Genomic DNA, 21982 nt, shown 5'->3' on the forward strand with positions numbered 1-21982 from the left:
AGTCACATAAGACGAGATCCAGCAGACTTTTTCCCTCCTACATGCTCCCTGCACAGAACATCGAGGAAAATCCACTTCCCAGAGCTATTGAAAGCAGTTCTTCAACTTGTAGAACTGAAAACATTCCATTAATCTTACACATGTACCTGTGCATCAGAAGTATCCTTGAGCTCTTCCAGTCCTTTTATTTCTTGACTGCTGTTTTCTTCATTTTGATGAATTGCTAAAATAAGAAAGAGGAATATATTGGAAGCAGGCAGGTTTAAATCACAAAAAGCAGCAAAGCAGCATGGTCCACTTTACATCAAATAGGATGACCACTCAAGGAATGTTTAAACTTCATTCTGGTTAACTCCTGGAGTGGTTTTGGACAGATCCTGTAAGGTACACTTTACTGGGTTTGGAAAAATGTTAAATACAGTATACTTTATTTTTCCCCAGGCAGTAAAATCCAGTTCTAAATTGTTAGTTATGCTACTGTTAGTCTTGATAAAACAATGACATTTAAGGAAACTCCACTTTTCCATACATTGTAACAAGATAACATGACTCCTAAGCAATAAAAAAATAACATCTCCCTCTTCCATTATATTGCAGAAGGTCAGGTCAGACTAAACACCATAAGCAGATTTATCCCTCACCTCAGACTTGGAAAATTCTCTGTAAGCAAAGCGATGTCAATCTTAACAAACATCACCACTAGCCATGAAAGTCATCTCCAGAAATAAATGGTAGCAGGAGATGCTTTATTGAAAGTTCTTTGCTGCTGGCACAAAACCAGCAACCTCACCCAATTAACATGAATTAAATCACTTAAAACCAGCAAGTTTTGCTAGACTTTAAAGTTTTGTATCAAACCTGTAATCCCCTAAAGGGTCAAAACCAGAGCTAGTTTATCCAGTTAAATAAACAAGGAACCTCTTATGAAAGAGCACCTCAGACTTCTGTATTGCAAACAGCTTCATCTATAGGCAGTTTTACTATCTATACCCAAAGCTACCCTTTCAGTCAGCACAGCCACCTGCAGTATTTAGGTGGGACATTGAGCCCTCTGACATTCTGAATTGTGACACATGGCAGGTTGGGAGAGTCAGACCCAACACATGCAAAGTGACTTTACCTTATACTGTACACATCAACTTACTAGAACCATACTCAAATATCTTTGATCTTGAGTACATCTTGGGTGATTTCCTGGTTTAGCCGTAGCATTTGTGACACCAGAAGTGTCCTTGAAGCAGCAGAGCTATCACATCTATTTCCTGAAAAGCGCCTCATGGCTCATGGCATTGATGGATGAATGGGAGGGCTGGGCTGGTATGCTTCCTCCTGCCCACCTCCTCTCTCCTTCACCCCTGTGTACCTGAGCTGCTCATCAGGCTGTGCCTGAACAGCCATAGCCCACAGCACAGTGTATTCAGACAAGGATCACCAGTCCTGTGCTGCCTTAAAACCATGTCTGCGAGCTGAGGCAGCCCAGAATTTGATTGATGAGCAAAGGGAGCAGGAGAAGGGCTAGGCAGATAGCAGTACAACCTTCCCCAGGCATCCTCACCTATCTATCCTCAGCCCTCAGCCTGAATCTTCAGACATAACCAGGTTACCATGGCCAAGCTCACACACTTAACATGAACCATGAGGTCCAGCTTGGTGTGTCTGTCTGTGTGCTGTGGGTCTGCTGCAGACAAAAAGAAGCCTAACATTTAGGCAGCACCTAACAAGTTTAAAGAAAAGTAACTTTGAACTTTGTTCTTGACCTCTAAAATAAATTGTGGGAATTTATTTTTTCTTACAGCAGTATTGCTGCTGATATTGCTATATGCCATATAGGATATAATTTTGTTTCTTCCCCCACAGTTATGCTATAAAAAAAAGGTAATAAAAATGTCATTATAAAAGGGGAAATAAGTCATTCTGTCAATACATTTTATTCCATTACGGGATCTTTTTAAATCCATTACAAAGGAAAACAGAGTTCTGACATAAATCTTCACCATTGGGTTTGCAGGCATCACTTTACCAGCAAGCCTCTGAAACTCAAGGTGAGCACTGAAAACACGAGGTCAGACTATGGCTGTAACAGACAGCATGTATAATGGGCATCAGATCCCAGCATACCGAAATCTAGGAAAAACCAAAACACTCTCGGGGTATTGTGCCATATCTCTGCCCCAGCCTGGAAAAGGAACAGCACAATGACCCAGTAAGGAGAGGGATGGCCTGAGCAGCCACGTGTGACCCCTGCTTTTCCAGTGCAGGGCAGGGTTTCTAAAGGCAACCTCCTCTATCCAGGCAGGCTGGGGGCTCTGTGCAGTACCTTCCCCTGTAACCCATCTCCCAGCCTTCCTCCCCAAGAGCTGCCTCATTCTCTTGCACAGTGCCACACATGCTTGACCTTGTTCTACCCACTGCCACTGTGGGAGACACAGAGCATTCAGGGCATCGATTTGTTGACCACTACAGAACAACCTGCCTGAGACGGGAATGCTGCAATGCCGGAAGGCATTAACAAATGCTGAAAACCAGTGGTTTGAGCAATTTCTCAAATTGTTAAGTTTGCATTAGCAGAACATTTCCCCAATTCTCCTTTCAATTTTCTGATTTCTTCTAAAATCAATTTGCTGTAGGCACTCATGGGCAAAACATGCCCCCAGACTCTGGCTATTAATTATGGCATTTAAAGGAGTGGCACCTTGCTAGTAACAAGACCATGCATCCAGGTTTAAGTGATTTACATTGATCCAGCCAGCTTTTCCACAGTTCTGAGCAGATGGGGGCTCCACAAACAGCTGTGCCAGGGGAAAAGGTTAGTGCCTGCCAACTGGCTTCTTGTCACAGGCCTCAGTTACAAGTGTCCCCTTCCCTGCCCAGAGCCAGGGCAAACACCCCAGAGCATCTTCAACCCAAGTAAAGAGGCAGACATTCAGGGAGCAGCACCTGCTGCTGACCTGGCTGGGCAGGCAGGTTAGAGAGTGGATGGAGAGTGGAGGGCAGAAAGATCTCTTACCTGGCACAAAGGGAAAGAGAAGAGGGTGCATGACCACAACCCACAATGAATACAGCTATCCTTGAGTGCTGAATGATTTTAAAGACATCATTTTAAATACAATGAGAAAATTGTCTCAGTTTAAGTGTACTCTAAGTGAAGGGCTTAAAAAGAAAAAGAAATAAAACGGTTTTTTCATCAGCAATTTCGCAACTCAACTCTAAAGGAACCTGAATAAGTTTATCATCCAGACCCAGCTCTCCTTGGCCTCAATGTTGTTTAGACTGTGTAAGGAATGTAGAAAAGAAGCAGTAAATATTTTCTTAAAGGGAAAAAAAACCAAATCAGACCTCACACTGACGTTCTTGCAGCTCTCTTGGGAGACAAGGAACATTTGGCCTCTTTTTCGCGAAATTTCCATCACAAACTTGATTTTTTTGTCCTCCCTGCCTTTTATTCAAACCCATAAGAACCAGCCACAACTGAACCATTTGATTACACCCAGGGAGCAATACTCAAGGAATCACACTATCTCATACTTCTTTCCCATCACAAGAACACAGTCCCTTGAAGGCTGAAGTAGCCACACAGACAAGAAACAACCCCTAATTATATTTTCTTGGTTTCTGTAGGAAAAGCTTACCATGTGTTTTGTCTATAGAACAGAGAAAACCCACATATTTCTTAAAATATTCTGGTATATTTAGAAATTTATGTTAGTGGGGGCCACCACATACATGTAAGAAATTGATTGCAGCATTTTTAGACACAGTATGGCCCAGGCACTGCTCTCATGGGTTATTGTGCATGCAATACAAGTTCTGTCACAAAATATAAGAATTCAAGGATAATTTCCTACTTGCTGTTAGCTGGCCATTAATTTTAAGATAAAAAAAAAATTTTGATATTGTAAATTCAACCATAGGACAAGCAAGCGGAAGCTTAGGGTGGGATGGAAAAGTATTTCCCAGGCAAATGCTGATCCTGGAATTGTACATACAAAAAAAGTTGTGAACTTTGGAGCTGAGCCAAATGTTTCCTTCTTCACCACCATAAATCCAGCTTTGCTCCCTGATACAAATATCCCAGCATGTTTTACAAAGCAGTGATAACAGGGAAAAGCAAAGGTAGTTTACTCTGATCTATATGTATCTAATTAATGCTGTATTTCGGTTCAGTCTTGAGACCTGAGACAGGAAAAAAATACAAACAAATGTAGAGTGACTAGTTCCCTTTTCCACCTGCAGCATGTCTCATTTGGAGGAAAGGCCACCATGAATGAAAGAAAAAGATGTCAAATGAGCATTAGCTTGCTAATGTGCAGTTCAAACATGTCCATTTGCAAATTAGTCTAGGGAATTCAGGATGTTGATGTTTTATGGTCACTTAAGGATCTCAAGGGCCATCATCTGATCTGAGTTCCTTGTGTCCCCGCAGAGCAGAGCTGAGATTTTACTAGAAGATTCTTCTGTAAACTTATGTTGCCACAAAGAACTCTTCTGGGGGAGAGGTTTGTCATTTAGTGATTCCATTTCAGATCATAACGAAAAAACAAGAAATCAAAATAAATAATTTTGTACCTGCTACTACAGCAGGATCAGCCATCACATGGGGAAATGAAAGGAAAGGGAATGCAGCCATTGCTCACACTGGAACCAGCCAGCTGTGTTCCCCCCTGCTTTTACTGCCATGCCACAAAGTTTAGTGTAGGTTCAAGGCACTGGAAGGAATTTGTCTTTCCAGCAGCATGGAGAATTACACACATGTTAAAGGGCTCATCTTAGCTAGACAGGTTGGCATCCAGTGATGGTAACAACAGACACCGGCAGCACTACAGACCTTCTCCTGCCTATGGAAGAATCTGCCAAGATTACCCACAGAGCAGTGCCTCTGTGACACAGCTCTTTGTGCCACAAACTTGAAGGTAAATTAATTACATTAATTACATTTGACGCGTAAGGTTTTTAAAAGTCGCATAATATTACAAGCACATTATTTCATTTTAAGGCTTGGTCTTGTTGAAAATAGCAGAATCGTTTGCCCACCTGAAAGTGGGAAAGACAGTTTAAAAAAATCCACAAATAAAGCAACCCCTGGAACCCACAGCGTTGTAATCTTCCCAGAGGCTTTGCTTTATTGTGCTTTCTTCCTTTTCTATAAATGAAATTTCTTCTTTCTACCCCTTCTGGCTGCAAAGATAACCTTCTCAACACAAACCAAGGCACTATCGTCATTCTGCTGCTGCAGCCAGCCAGACTGGAACAATAACACCCGGAGAGGTGTGAACTTCCTCTTTTGGCTTAATAGGGTGTTAACCGTGAAAGCTAATTATTTAAATGCATAGGAAAGGACTGTCATCACAGTTAACCATTTTGCTGCTGAACAACAGGCAAGGACATCTGGAAGCAGTGGCCCTGGGTGGCACTCCCATGGCCATTCCAGGAAGCCAGTTTAGCTCCCCATCACTGCTGGCTGTCCCACATCCCCTGTACTGAGTGCTCCCCATCTGTGCTACCATAATGCATTTGGGATTTGTGCACTGGCAAAGGATAACTACTGACCTGGCTGAGAACAGAGCAGCCAGGCAGCAGGCAGGGGGTCAGGACACCATTCAAGGTAACACTGCTGCCAGACTCCTTGTGCCACACAGCTCCAGCTGCAGCCCTCGAGCTTGCTGTGAAATCCATCTTTGGGGCCAGGACCGCCTGAATTTTGGGGACAAGAGCCCATGAACCACCTTCAGCAGACACGCTTATGCACTGCCCTGTGCAGACATGCCCTGTGCAGACATGCCCTGCACTGCCCCAGGCTGCTCCAAGACCAAACTGGCTTAGCCCGCTGCAAACCCCCAGACATGGCCTCAGGGGCAGCTGAGGTGGGGGATTCCAGCTGCACAAACACTGCCAGGCTCACCTGGGACTGCACAGGCTGCATGGGGACTTCACTGTCCCCACAGCCGCTCCACAGGTAGCTCTGCTTGCCGTAGGAAGCTCGGTCTCCCCTAAGGCTACATCTCTCATGTACTTAGAGATGCTCCTTCATTTCAAATGCGGACATTAATTTATTATTTAGTACTGTTCTTTAACCTGCTAACATCCTAGAACATCAAACTAGTCTGCCCTTTGTATGATTTCAGTCTTTTCAGTGCTCTGTGATCACAATTCATATATTAATCTCTTTTATCTAGCCAGTAAGTAAAAGGCACCTACGTGCTGTCTACAGATAGGACACACATTCCCACCTTGGAAGAGCTAAGGAGAATGCTTCTGAACACAAGGACTTGGTTTATTTCACAAGCCAACAGACTTTCACTGCCTCATTCCTGCTGGATGGTTATAGCCTGTTGTGGGAATTTTTTTGTCCCTGTCAAACCAACAAGACCTCAGGAATATGCAAGAATATTCCCTGGGGGAAAGCCTCCAGAATTGCCAGCAGCCTGCACAAATTGATTTATTGTCAGCTGCTGAGAAACTCACAACTTCTAGTACTCTTCTTATATTCCAAATTTTTAAGAGGAATGTGTGTTTCTCTTCTGTGTTTTTTTTTGTTTTGTTTTGGTTATTTTTTTCCAATGGAAGTTGCTGGCATGAAGCTTTTAAGAAAAAACAATCCCCCATTTTATTTTTCTTTAATCATGTAACTAAGCTAATTTCATTATTTTTGAAAACTTTACTGTTATTTTGAACAATGGAAGTTGTGATATCCCTTGTTGTTCTTTGTGGAGGGTATACAGCGAGCTCTAGAGAGGTTTGGTTACTATGGCAGCTCTGAACTGCTTGACAGTGTTACAATGTTTGCTGATGCTTATTAATTTATCAGAGTGGAAAAAAATGAATAGCTCATACTGACACCACTGGGGAAACTAAAAGCCAGATCCTCTAGGCTATGTAAAGCACTAGTGCTGAGCAATGGAAAAGAAGATGAGCAGCCAGTAAACGCTTTGCAAACCTCGGATTTGGGGACCATTTAAGACCAGACCACATCCTCATGCATACTCCTGCATTTTCCAAGTTCTGTTTCCAAACTAAAGGGGAAAACTAACAAGCAACGAGTATCTCTGAAATCCCCAAAAGCTGCTTGTAAGAGGGCAAAAGCTGCTTGTAAGAGGAACAAAACCTTCCATCTGAGAATTGGTTCCTTATTTACCATGAAAGAGTAATCTTTTCTCAGAAATTACTGAAAAGAGAAAGCTTTTTAAGCTCATCCTTAACATGTTTCCTTTTATTAGCAATACAAAAATTGCCTTTGAGCTTTCTTATTCCTTCCCACTATTTCTGCATATATACATGCAAATTATCATACAGATTTCCCTTCACTGCGTACATTACATATCTCTGAAACAGTTGGCAGACCCCTGGGGGGGTGTTGCCCAGACAGCTGTGCAATCAGTTGAGAAAATCGGCTAATTAAAGAAACAAAGAAAATGCAAAAATTATTAGAGACAGACTCCTGCTTACAGAATTGTTCAGCACCTCTGTATGTAAAAAGCACAGCAAGCACAAGATAGAATAAAGGTACTTGTAAATCAGTGAATGAGCTATTGCACATGTGACAATGATGCCATTTTCTCTCAAACCCTAATCTGGGATGCTATGATATTTATGCTTTGTAGTTTAAATCAATTTAATATAAATTACTCCAGCATTTTATTTTACAATTACAAAAGTGTGAAATGTAATGTTGGTCTCATAACTGACTTCTGCATGTAAAAAAAAAGGTCATTAACTTCTGCTAGACCTAAGGTATAGAACTAATATTGAATTTGCACAGAGGGTACTCATTATTCTGATTAGTTTCCACGCAGAAAAAGAAGTTCCCAAGGGTCCTAGTGCTACAAGCCATTTCTCAAATCTCAAATAGGAAACAGGACTCCAGAAAATGATGCAAGAGCATTTCCTCTCATTGCGGAGTTTATCAGAAAGAACAGAGAACAGCTAGGGTAGGTATCTGCAATCTAAACAGAGAAAAGCAACTGTGGTTAGAAAGGAGCTGTCAGATGTCGATTTGGTCTTACTGATCACCATTAAGGCGCCACTCCTTCCCACTGCTCCTAAATGACCACAGGAAGGACAAACTCTAGTTAAAATGAGGCTCAGGTCTGCCCACATTATATGCTTATTATAAATTTAAAAATGAGTGTACCAAGTAAAGCCACCAATATTTCCCAGCTCAGTCAGATCATGGTCATTTCACATTACTGTACAACTGGTTTTGTTAGGAATTTCAGTTTAATTTATTTATAAGAACCAAAGTTTTTCATCTGGCTTTGAAGGTCCATATTTCATGCAAGGTAGTGGTGCATTAGAGCAACAAAATTTGTAAAACACCCCTGGCTAAATGAAACGGGCATTTTTTAATAGAAAAACAACTACTGTGGATTCAAATGGCCAGAGGAGATTTGGTTTTCAATGCCTGGCCCTTTGTCATGCATGCAAAAATAAAGCCACATTTTATACTCACTTTGTGAACATATGAAGTCATATTTTTTATCAAGGAGAAAAAAAAAAAAGAGAAAAATCATATGAAAATGCTGTAGGATTACTACAGGAACAGACAAAAGCAAGGGACTTTGTACCAATCGCAGCTCAAGGGGAACCATTTGATGTTTGAATGCAGAAAGTTTTAAATTTTATCCAGTAATTGTAGATATTTGTTCTCATGTGCATGATTTTTTTTTTTTTTTATTTTTTTTTAATCATGTGGTAGTGAATGTACCTATAACAGTGTTGTCTGAAACAAGATGATGGAAGGAGATGGAAAAGAAAGAGCCCATTACATGATCAGAGAATGGGTGCTGGGAACAGATCAAACAAGGAGGTATGGACTGTTGCAGAGGGGGCTGATGCAAAGTGAAACACTGCTCTCTGTTCCATGGAAACATCCCCCAGGCATGGCCAGGAAAGGAGCAGGAAACAAAGAGGACTCTGAATAAATAAATTCTGTGAACTCATTGTAAATGCCTCTCCCAAAGCCCCAGTAAACAAAACATTCACCTGGGGGCTGTTTTTTGCACGACTGCTGTCTTTCCGACCTTACTGTGCCATCTCTTTTTGCATATGTGCAAAATATCTTTCCCCTACACAGCTACTCTGCATTGCTGATTTCTTCTATGTGAGCACCTAAGATCACACAGAAAGAACTATGCTCAAGGTTCTGCAAAAACTAAACCATAAACTGTCAAAATCCCTCTCACCACAATTCCCAGCAGAGAGCTCTTTTCCTTCTTTTTCCTAATCTGAGTCCATTCTGCTTTATATCAGCTGTTGAATACACAACAGCTGGTAAGTGTTACTGTGTAGTCCTTTCACTGATGTTGTCCAGGGCATTTCCCACCCCCAGCATCACCCAGGGTGGGCACAAATGAGCATCATTCCCCAAGGCTGGAAGTGGTCTCATCCTGCCCTTTCGAAATGCTATCATTTTCTGGGTATGCTTGATCTCAAGAATAATGGAAGAATCCCATGTGATGCAATATATTATTATAACCCTCATTGGTCCCTAGCAGTAGGGATTCCCTTCAGTAGGGCACAGAATGTTTTAAAAGGATTGCTTAAAGAAGCAAACATGATTAGAATCATAGAATCATAAATTATACTGAGTGGGAAGGGAGCCATCAGGATCATTCCTTAGCAGGACACCCTAAGAGTCACACCATGTGCCTGAGAGCATTGCCCCAAAGCTTCTTGAACTCAGAAAGACCTGGTGCTCTGACCACTTCCCTGGAGAGCCTGTTCCAGTGCCCAAGCACCCTCTGAGTGAAGAACCTTTTCCTGATATCCAAAGTAAACGTCCCCTGCCTCAAATTCATGCAATTTCCTTGAGTCCTGTCACCAGTCACAAGAGTGTCTGCTCCTCTGCTTTTCCTCATGAGGGACCACCATGAGATCTCCCTCAGTCTCCTCTTCTCTAGGCTGAACAAACCAAGATCACCTCCCTTACTTCAAGATCTGAAATGACAGACCTTAAAGAAAGACCCCAAAGTACAGTGTAACTTTTAAAATATTGCTAGCTATGTTTTCAGGTGAAGCTTTTATTTTGAATCACATTTCAGTGGGCAGGGGAAAAGTAAAGATACAGTCACCATGACCTAACAGAAGCACAACAGTCCTGCACCCTCACTTTAAGTGGCTATTTCTCCAGGATGAACCCTGTAAGTATAATTTGCAGAAGAGCTCTTATTCCACACAGTTTACTAATTCCAGCCCTTGCTTTAAACAACTGGGTGCTTGGAGGAACTGGAAGTTGTAATGAAATGAGGTACTACTTGAGTAAAGTAAGCAAACCTATTGAAAAGAGACATGAAGAGAACAGAAAAGCAGTAAGATCCTACTGATTTACCCTTTTCCCACCCTTCAAATTTTCTCAATATTTTCACAAGGGAAAATGCACACCTCTCTGGCACATGACTGTCCCCTTAATCTGTAAATAGGATCAAGTTTTTTAATACTTCATTATGCCCTTTTTCAGTGGCATAAGTGGTAACAAACTGTTCATATTTTACTTCAAAGATATTGAATACCTGATTGTTTATGAAACATGTAAATTCAATAGTACTTAATATGTTTGGAATTTATACACAATGCTGAAGTAGTCCATTCTTAAATGACCTTTGGTCATGTATTTTTACGTCATTTTTCAAGTGTGCATACAAATCAAACTAAAATTTGTAATGATTTTCATTTTCTATATATTTCAACACTTCTACAAGTGAATAAAATGAATAACATAGCACAGGGCATTCAGATAGCACCATATAACAAAGCTTTTGCTAATTATCATAGAATAAATTTACCCAGAAGCCTCACAAGGATCTGTACTACTTGAGGAAATGGGCTGAAAGACAGAGATGCAGTTTCCTGAGTTAACTAAGCTGATAAAACAGCTTAACGCTGCCAAAAGTGTCTTACTGGGCTCCTTTCCACACACCTCCACCTCTCCACCCTGATAAGAAGCTGCGACCCTCACTTAGTGCCAACTCTAGCACATGTTGCTGCTATACTATATGTATAATCTGGCTGCCCCATCTCAAAAGTAATATAATAGATGTAGCAAAGATAATCAGATTTAATGGAGGAGATTTGCTCTGAGGAATGACTAGTGATACAGCCGAAGAATGAGACAACTCACAGGAGTATGACAGATGTGCACGAAATCCTGAGTAGTATAATGACAAAGAGCGAATGGACTCTTCACCACTCTGTCAGCAAAGAGCTATATCACAACAGAGCGAGGGTCACGGGGAATGCTTTTAAAACAAACAAGAAAAAATATGTTTTAGCATACTACACAAGTGAATTGTGAGACTTGCTGCCATAAGCAATGATGAAGGTCAGGAGTACAAGCAGGCTTAAAATGCAATTTGATAAATTAATGGAGAAAAGGTCCAGCAAGGGTTACCTACCACAGCAGTATGGGTACAGCAAAATCCCTCTATCACAGGCTGGTAGATACTGAGTATGTACACCGGAAGGACTGTACTTGCTCCGTTTCTCTACTCTAAGCATGCCCTACTCATCACTCACGGTGGAAGCGTAGCTGGATGGACTTTTAACCTGACCCAGCCTGGCTGTTCTCATGTGTTTAACCGGGCTGACATTGCCTGGAGTGTGTTTGAGTCGAGTCACGCAATCAGCTCTGACAGCAGTGCTGTAGAGGTGGTGCAGTGGCTGGGAAAAGGAATAGCTGTTCACAGCTTGCTTTTCATTCATGCCGGCAAAGCTCAAGCCCCAGTGACTGCTTCATATTGAATCGTCTGCACTAAAATAAAAATACGAAGCAAATCATATAGGCAGTTAGGTTCTGACAGAAGCAATACAAAAGAAAAAGGTGGCTATGCATACATCTATGTAAGAATAGGGTGGAGGCAATCCATAAGATCTCAAATATTGGGTTAGTACATTGCAAAATTCATATTATCATAAGTTATTATACATTATTATAAATAAAATGTAAATGACATATTGAAAATCAATAGAGTTTGCCAATTCAAGAATGGCATGACTAAAATGTATCTAATCATATAGTGGAAACCTGAATATCATTCATAAGGGGGGAAAAACCACACAAGTTCTACTGCATTTGTGGTTGCCCTACCTTTCACAGTGGGAGGGAGAAGCACCCACAGACCTGCCACTGCTCCTGCAGTGCCTGGGGAGAAGCTGAGCCACATCTTGCTACCTCATCCATACCCTGTCAGCTATTATCTTAATTAGCCCCTGTATTCATAAACACAAAGACAAGAGCCATGCTCTTATCAATCGATCCTTTGCACAAATAAAGTTACATAAATTCCTTTTTCTGTAAAGGGATTTGCTGGGTGATGCCATGGGGTGCGGCTCAGTGTGTGCACAGAAATGCAAGGCATCTTGTTTGTGGATGGGATTAACAAAACATCTACATGACAGGTTTTGATCAGTTCACATGTACCCTTGTAACTTTGCCACCAGCTAAAGCCTCCAGCCTTAGGCTATTTGCTGCTTTTTATCCTTGTTTTAGCTACCATCTCTAACACAGAAGAAACATGTCATGAGCCATGACAAGCAATTGAGATAAATGCCAACCCTTGTAAGCCTTCAGACGGGAGGCTGCATTTATGTTACATTTCAGCACATTTGCAGAAGCTATCAGAAGCCAGCAAGGTATAAATAAACAAAACAATTTAACGCCAAGTGCCCACAATTAAAAGAAAAGTTCCCTTCTGCTCCAGTTACTTGCTTCCCCAAGACCTTTTACCAAACCACAGAAGACAGCATTTAATCTATTTCTAAGGTTAGGCAAGAATAATTTCAATGCATTTTTATAAGCCACAGAGAATTGCACAAGCTCATTTCCCCTTCCTAGGTCACCTTTATCATGAGAGTTTTATTCTAATGAAATATAAATGCGATTTCAAATCAACAGTGTTACTGAGGTCCATCAACACTTCTGAATTATAGACACTTATTTTACCCTGGTTTAGTTTTATTTGCAAAGAAACTAGAAGTGCTGAGTTCCCTCTGCATGAAGGCTCTCAAGCATGTCTCTGTCAGCATATGCCCTGTTATCGGAGTGATGTACTTGCAGTACACATCTGGAATATGAAAACAGAGCTTTTTTCCCACAGCACAGAAGTTTTTAATTTTTCGGGTTCCTCATTTTTCTTTCAGCATCTGTCAGTTTTATGAATTTCTCCTATTCTTCTACACCACAATCAAAACAGAAGAACAGCTCATGGGGAAAGGCATTCTACCGCACACCCTACTGGCTTTTTATTTTCTGGTAGCAGACATTCCCCACCAAGTCAGATCCTGTACTAGCAAGAATTTGATACTGTGCCCTACCCCACAGCAGGCTCAGGTCTCTACCTCGGCTTTTGTCAGCAGATCCAGTGTGGAAATCTCTGCCGCAGCCAGAACTGTAATAGTTGCAATTACTGCCTGCCACATACATATACTAGGTAGCAAACCCAAGGTTCATTTAAACAAAACCAAAACTGTTTCATTCGAGTAACCAGAGGCAATACTTGACCCCGCCTCCAAACACAGTAAACCTTCTTTTTTGGAACCTCTTCACCTCTTGCACACGGAGCTGTGGTGTTTAGATCCTTTTATAGTGCTTTCCATGCAACTTAAAATAGTGATTACTAGAGCAGTTCTAGGCAAATAATGCAAAAACTTAAACCAGCCAGTGTTTCTAGTACAATTAAATCACTGTAAAGGGTCTACATCCTACCATCCTACTGGTCTACATCCAGAAATTAAACTAATTCTGAAACACATTATATAGGTTTTTTTGTTGGTGGTTTTTTTTGTCGGGTTTTTTTTTGTTTTTTTTTTTTTTGGCGAGGGGCTGGTGGGAGTGGAGGCTCACTGATTTCTAGGAAAGCCTTTGGTTAATGAACCAGTTACCCTCTACAGCCAGGTTCCAGACAGCAGGTTAGGAGCATGCCCATTGCCTGCCCTGCCCACTCACGAATCCCAGGCTGGATGAGCCAGGCTCCCACGCCATTCACACCAGCCTGGAAGCCACCCAGGGCAGCTGGCCCAGAAGCCATGTTCCACTCTTTTCAAGCCAAAATAAACTCTTTGTCTGATTTTTGGTGGCTTATTTCCTGGAATTATATGGAGTCTTGGAGAGGATTAGAGGAACAATATATTTGAAAGATACTGTGGCTTACAGCTCCAGTAGTACTTTCTCTGAAACGTGCTTCACTTCACCGGGCACAGCACACCATAGCTTGATCACTCACAGTAACTGCCACACTGTGAATTTCACCACAAGCAATAAAGTAAAAGAGCATAACCAACCACCCTAATTTACTCTGCACCTACTTTACTAAAGGCATTAACTTAAATTAGACCTTACAGTTATGCCTGATCATACACCTATCTTTTACAGGCATCCAAGACAGGGCATAAAGAAATGCAAATTTCAACAACAAGCATGCACTAGTTAAACTGACTAAACAGTTATCTTTTGTTCAGATCTGAACAGATCTTTTAAGTGCTTACATTAATGTATTAGAAAAGGCTGGACAGCACTGCAAAGCTATATAAGGAGCTTTGCTCTTTTAAGGCTGTGATTTTTAACTGAAATATTTCTATCAGTTCTTAGAGGATTGCAATTATACCAGTAAGAAGGAGATTCCAAGAGATATTGTCCTTTTGGATTTTCATCTCTTGCACCTCATTCCTAATCCAGTGCCCATCGCATTTTCTACTCTAACAACCATCCACCAAAAGGAAATAAGAAGCTAATTCAGGCTTAAAACAACTCTTTTGGGGGAAAGACTTCTATTTATAGCTAGTAGCAGTAGTAATATTTGCTGACAGAACTGCTTAGAAGCAGAGAAATATTCTTATACCTCCATAAGCAGGAAGTAAATGTACGTGGCACCACTCTCAGCCCATTTAACAGAAAAACAAAATATTACCTTGAGCGCTTCTTTAAAATAGCCTGTTTTCCTCTGCTCTGAGCCAGAGCAGAAGCATTTGCATGTTCAGCCATTACAAGTCAGGTGGGACTGGGGTGACACCAGGTAAGGGCAAGCAGCCGAGGGGTGTTGACATCATACACTATGACAGGACTTTCAGAAGCAAAGCTACCACACAGTAGCAATTCAGGTCTGAATTCATACTCACATTTGTTCACTTTCTACAGATTTACATTTATAGATGATTGTGAGTATAACTTATGGGTACTTCTATTTCCAGGAAAAAAGGCATCAAACTATGTCTAGAATATTTTCTTTTTAATACTTACATTTTCACAAGTAAATATTTGCAGGTATGCCAGCCACATCCTCTTGGTGCCTCCAGTTTACGATACCATGCCGTGTGTTGTGCATGTGTGTAGTAAATTTTGTGCTGTACTTGTGAGCCACAGGCAGACTGACAGAGATATTATGATGCAGAACAGTGAATAATTCAGAAAATAGCTCAAGAAGTACAAGATCTGTGACTTTGATTTCTAGAAAATTCACTGAAAATCACAAGAGATGCTCAGTGAAAATGCACTCAAAGACCTCAATGGCTTTGAGAACATGCTAATAATTTAAGGACACTCCATCTCTGATTTATAATAGAAATACATTCAGCTTGGTGCAGAAAACACTGCACAAAGACACCAGAGAGTTAATCCTGTAAGGAATCAGGTCTGGCCAAGTAGGTTCTGTTGGTTCCTGTGCAGTGCCTGGAAAACACTTCCTAGCTTCCACTCCAGCTCAGCAATGCAGACTACCTTCTCAAGTGCCTGTGCTACCAAACCCTGATGGAGCTGAGATGGCCACGTATTTCAGTGCCTTTGCACTGTGGCACCAGCATTTGCTGCCAGTGCTTTTACTGTCAGAGACTTCCAGTTATCCAATTGCCTTTCTCCTTCTCCTGCCCTGATCAAAGACTTGCCTCTCCAGTCACACAGGTTACAGACAGGAAAGAATGCCTTCATGCATGAAGTTGTCCTTTTGCTTTAGCAGTAAGAAAAACACATGGCTGGGCCAGTAAAAGGCAGAGAAGATGATGGCATGAGATACTGGATGATAAAAAAGGAAAATGACCGACTTATTTGTCTTAAATGTTAGTCAGATAGACATAATCTTTTTTTATGAAGTGCAAGCCTAGAAAAAATAGTGATTTTGGCCAGAAAGAGACCCAAGTGCAGCTGTAACATTGATTCTATTAGCTAGGTCATTAGATGTAATGAGCTGGAAGGAGATAAGCTTAATTGTAATTGCTTTGTGCTGTATACACATATTCTCCATCACTATCTTTTCTCCCCCATATTAAAAAGACAGCAGATACTTCAAGAAATGACAAAAGGGAACAGCATTACAAAAACCCCTCTGAAGTTCAGCCTGACTCACCTGACTTCCTTGCTTTCAAGGCAATGACAGCAGCCAGTTCTCTCTGTACCTAAAATATCAGGAAAAGAAAAGGATGGTTATAGCTCCTAGCACAGTGAAATAAAACAAAATACAATACCAGTAAGATAAGAGCTATCAGTGCTTTGCAGCAATCAACTGCATGTGGAATTATGCCTGGTTTTGAAACTACAGTCAGTTTTCCTAACAAATCTATCTACTTTTCAGCTGGGAATTCAGTGACTTTAATTTCATGTAAATACCACACATTCCTTAGGGAGTGGGCAACTCAGTAGCCCGACCTGTAATTTATTTGCACAGCATATCTCTTTCACAAGTACACACTTGAATCTTCTCCCTTCCCTTGTTACATATTTGTTTTGCCTCTGATGAGCACACTGCAATGCTGGATTTATTGTGTGACTCCCAAATAACAAAGTCCTTCATGCTGAGGTTTGACAGAGGCTCCTGTATATAATTGACCTTCACTTTTTGCATCTCCCAGGAGGAAACAACCTCTCCTAGTAGCATGGTTAAGACTTTCAGGACCAAAATTTCACTTGAGGTGAAAATGTAGAAGTCAGGGCTATTTTCAGTTTTACAGGCTCCCTCACTAGCCCGTGGTAACACAGCCCTGCCATGCTAACCAGCTCCCTTCCTCGTCCTCTTGTCGCTGCATTCTTCATATTCTCTGTATAGCCCAGCTATTTTCTCTTTAGCCAGTTCAGCTCTACAATCACTTCTCTCCATAGGTCTATTCCTTTTTATATTATTTATTTTCCAAACCTTTTTCTATGCATTATTCTCACACTTCCTACTTCTTCACTGCCATCAATTGGCCCACTGCAGCTGCTGGCACTTGCCCTACAGAGACAGAGCCCCAAATGCTCTCTGCTGCATATTCTCAATTCTTCCCTTCCTCTGTCGCACCCATGCTTTGAAGACCTCTCAGCTCCTTCCAATTTCTCCAATTTTCCCAAGGTAGCTGATCTTCAGTATAAAAAAGAATATGGCACATTCCAAGTTTTTCTAGGTATAGGATATTTTTCTCTATAAAGTCTCCAGCAGTGCATACTAGCCGTCTTGTCTAACAGACCCAGGCAAGGCTCAAGGCTGTTCTGCAGTGAGAGGTTTGACTTGCAGTTTCTGAGAGACATGAAATTTCAAACATCATTCTCAAGATATGTGGCTTGGTCATAAGGCACAAAGCTCACAAAGGATTCCCAAAGGAATACAGTTACTGTCAGCTATTGATATCCCACTCTCATGGCTGAAGAGAAGTTTGAAAATGTGAAAGAAGAATAGTTAGCATTATACTGGTCTGAGCAGAAAGGCAGACAAAATCACTCAGGGCATCTTAGTACAATGGTAACTCCAGTACCCACAGATCAGATACTCAGGAGCCACCCAGCAGTACACCCTGTGGCAGAAGGCAGTCATACCACAGGCCACATCCTTCCTCTGCTTGTGTCCTTCTTTCCTTTGTGGCAAAGGACCAAGAAGATTTTTTTTGCTGTCCTTGCAAGGTAAAAGGATCTTTTCTATTCCTTGATGCTGCCCCACTGAGAGGGACAGAGTTTTCTGCCACTCCAAGCAGGAAAATATGAAGGCAGTGCCACGGTTTTCTTAAATGTCATCCTGTTTCCAGCACAATCGTGCAAGCTGGCAATATTACCTTCCCTTCCTTCCTTCCTGTACACTCATTCCCATGTCTGGAGAAATATTAATCATGGATAATGTAAGCATAAACTTCAAGTAAAATGGGAAAGAACAGTTATTCTGTGGAAAAACAACTTGTGTGCTTCCCTGTACCAACTGCTATACACAAGTATTTTAATAATACATACACGCTATCTAGTAAAGAGCAGGATTTTCAATAAAAGCCCAAGTTGTTTCTGAGCAACAGCACCATGACTTCATGGTTACATTTCTCAGACCCTCTCCCTTCATTAAACTCAGAAGGAGGTACCCATGTTGATGCCTTAATTCTGGTCTATTGTCACAGGTTACTGACAGCAAGAAGCATTTCACTGATGTCTCAATTTTTTATCTTTTAGCATTTAATAAATACATTATCCTAAGATTATCTTTAAGAGACACTACAACCTGAAACAATTGCAAATGTATCACTTAACCAAATCAAACATTCAAGAAATGCAAATCTCTCCATGGTTGCAAAGAAAAACCCATCTTGTCATAACAAAAGGCAGCATTGTGGCATCCTGCAGTCGTATTTGCAGTATTACTTTTGCTTATAAGGTGGCACCTTTTAGGTTTGGAAAATTGTGCTAAAATCACAGGTAATTAAAAGGCTGGGTTCTATAAGCTAAATATCTCATGGTCTGCTGCTGGCCAGAAATGCAGCTGGTCTTTTACTTAACTTGAGCAAAACCCTTCAGATAAAGCAGGAGGAAAATATGTTTCTCTGTGTTAGCAGTAAGCAAAAGTTCCTTCATCAAAGGGTACCATCATGATAATCTGAGCTCCCTCTCATAGGATTCACTCCAATCACAAAGAATTGGTACTGCTGGGCGTCTTTCTGGATTTGATTGGTGTCCCTAGATTTCATAATCTATATGCTTTTGTCTATTTTAGCATAAATGCACTTGACATCCCTGCTGGACATGCAATTCCTCTGCATCATTACACCAATGGAAATTCATGTATAACACTCATTCCTCATTGCACACATGCTACCCATTATCATACTTCTTCCTAATAGGATTTCAGTTTCTGCCTGTTTGACAAAATCAATAGTTGCACATCACATTAAAGATGATAATGCAGACACAAAATAAAATATATTAAAAAGAACTAGGCCTACCATATTGACATATCAAATTTAAAAAAAATGTGTTATACATACAGCTTGCTACAAAGCTAACACTATCCAAACAGCATCCCATTTGAGTAGCATTGCTAGATGTCAAAACTGATTCAGTTTAAAGGCTAGCTCACCACACAATATTTGCAGAAGTATTATGAAAGTCTGAAAGAGAAGATTTTGAGTGGCATGTTAGTTGGCATGTTACCACATCTCAATAATTTTCTTTTGGCAATATAGAAGAGTGTGCATAGAAAGTGATACACAGGTGTACTTCTGCTTGATTAAGTACAAATGACTCATTTATATAGTGAATCTTATCTTCAAAGAATTGAGAATTTTAAAAAGTAAATAACAACTACTGCTCTACTCTTATGACAAATCTTATCATTTTGTCACAGTGGACATAATTGTGCATCTAGCAGACTGTGCATACCACCTCTACGTTTTTCACCTTTTTTTCCTGCTCATAGTAGTTTCTTTGTGAGAGAGTACTCTAGAAGCCATTCTGCCAAGCAGGACTTCACATATAGAGACAAAGTGCCAATCCTTACAGAATCTCAAAATTAAATCCTGCAACAGAAGGCTCTAAACAGCAGGATTTTGAAAAAGAGTAAAAGTCTAGTTCACATTTTTGCATCTTGAGTTATGAGAGTTTGATGGAGTCTAAATAAAAGTAATATTGGCTGATCCCTTAAAGTATCAGAAAACTATTTTCCAGATACACCTCATTAACATCCTGATATTTTTTTCAGTTTCATCACAAGGTAAGGTAAAAAAAGCTTTGCAGTGGAAACCCGTAGCTATCCCACCATGTTCCTCTTTTAGCACACAAAACACTGAATATGAAGCTGCTCTTCAAGCATGACATGGGATGCATGACAGCTCTGGAATGCTTTTTTAAACCCATGAGTAACCACTGCATTTTTTAAAAAATTCATGACCGAGAAGATTATCTGATGCAAATGTATTTCTAATGGCATTTTGCACTGCTTGCCTTTAGAATTTAAGTTTGATGGTTTTGTTGGTGCCTCAACGATATAATGGAGCATATAAGCACATAATTTGATATGTTAAAAGAGGGATTTATATTTTAGGCACACGGATTCCTCCAATGTTTCTTGGGGTAGATCCTCACAATGAGTCTAGGTTTGAAAGTTTGGAATGGAATCCCCTGAAAAAAAAGCTGACACAAACTTTCTTCTGACATGAATAAAAAAGGTTTTGTTCCATGAAAAGCAAAAAAGAAAAGTAGAAGAGACAGCGGTGGGATTTGCAACTCCAATTAAAAAGTCAACTCTAATCTTTGACTGCTTTAGTGCTGGGCTGGAAGTAGGGATGATTTTGTGGGTTTTTTTTCACACTTCTGAGATACTGGTGCGAAGAGTATCATGAGCAGGATTTTCAATTATGAATTCTTTAAAGAGGAATGGTTTAATTTTGTACAAAAGACATAGACATTTGGGAAGCCAAAAAGCCAGTATGAATACATTTCCAGTAATAGCTAATAACTTCACTTTCAGTTTCCATCTCCTGCTTACAAAAAAAGGAGAACCTAGATACTAGATAGTCCAGCCCTCTGTTGAATTGTGTGAACTGAGGTTTCAAACTCTTCTGGGAATTAAAAAGACTTTCCACAAGCTTGCAGTGACTATTTTAGGTCCCAATCTACTGTATGGAGAAAAAGCAAAATTCTGGAGGGAAAAACAGGTAAAGTTCATATACAGGTGTTAAAATTTGGAGGATTCTGCTCTGATCTTGTGCCTTTTCCCCAGGGGTAGACTAGAAAGTCGTTATAGAGGCACTACAAAGCTCTGTGGAAAATCAGAAAATGCAGGCGAAAAGATCAGATTCTTGACATCACCATGGTAATAGATGGGTCACAGGCCATCTGGAGATGGAACTGCCTAATTTTTCTTTAGCTAGTTAGCTACAGTAATACAATGGTTCATTTAAGAAAACCCTATCCATGTGCCCTACTGCTGAAATGACTCAGGATGTAGTTCACAGGTTTGACCTTGCAGATGTGAAACACTCTGAACTCACTGTCAATTAAGTGTTTAAGGATATGCATGTTACTCAAGTGCATCCAGCAACTGCTAGATCCAATTCTTAAACTCAAAAGGTCACTTTGTTTTACTAAGTGTGTCCCTTTTTTTTAACTGACAAAACCCCCCAGTTTTTGAAAAAAATATAACTTTGCAGAAAGTCTTTCACAGTTTTCTATTTTTGCTCTGTATGATAACAAAAATTGAGAATATTGAGGTTCTGAGTTCACCTTTCATTTTCAGTTAATAAAAAAGTAGAGAAAACAAGGAATTTGAATATTGAGACAATATAGAGACAATTAAAAAAAAGACATTTAAAACTCAGCACTTGCTTATGTCATACATTTTAAAATACTTATGCATAAAGTTGAATATACAGAATCATTGGCTTTCCAAACACATTATGAAATGTCTTTTTTAAAGACCAAAAATTCTCCTTTCCTTCCATTTTCCAGTAATTTCAAGATAGCACTTTACTTATTTTATTTAAATAGCTCTTATCCTCATGCCTGCTCTTATCCTCATGCCTTTTTCATAGAAATTTTGCCTTGCTTGCTTCATTTTTGTCTCTGTACTTTCTCACATGCCAAAAATGGAACTAACTCTAATTCATGTTTTGAAGATACCATGACTTAGGCGCAGTGTCCACAGAACTGCACGATCACAGAGTGGTAGAGGTAGGGAAAGCATCTCTGGAGATCATCTGATCCAAGCCTCTGCTGAAAATCATGGCCAGCTAGAGCCTGTCCATCAGGCATTTGTATACATCAGTAAGGTCCTCCCAAACT

The 21982-nt window shown here is 40.5% G+C and overlaps 1 protein-coding gene across 1 annotated transcript in view; it reads right to left on the minus strand.

The window, feature by feature from the left end:
- RAPGEF5 (Rap guanine nucleotide exchange factor 5) overlaps positions 1-21982 on the minus strand; it is a 156538-nt gene that overhangs the window by 94349 nt on the left and 40207 nt on the right. The window contains exons 7-8 of the mRNA XM_014893578.2: positions 16326-16374; positions 147-223 (exon numbers count right to left, since the gene is read on the minus strand). Coding sequence (XP_014749064.2) covers positions 147-223; positions 16326-16374 — 126 coding nt within the window. The remainder of the gene's footprint in view (positions 1-146; positions 224-16325; positions 16375-21982) is intronic.

The sequence above is a fragment of the Sturnus vulgaris genome, chromosome 1 (assembly GCF_052056855.1).
Source record: "Sturnus vulgaris isolate bStuVul1 chromosome 1, bStuVul1.hap1, whole genome shotgun sequence".
Classification (NCBI taxonomy): Eukaryota; Metazoa; Chordata; class Aves; order Passeriformes; family Sturnidae; genus Sturnus; species Sturnus vulgaris.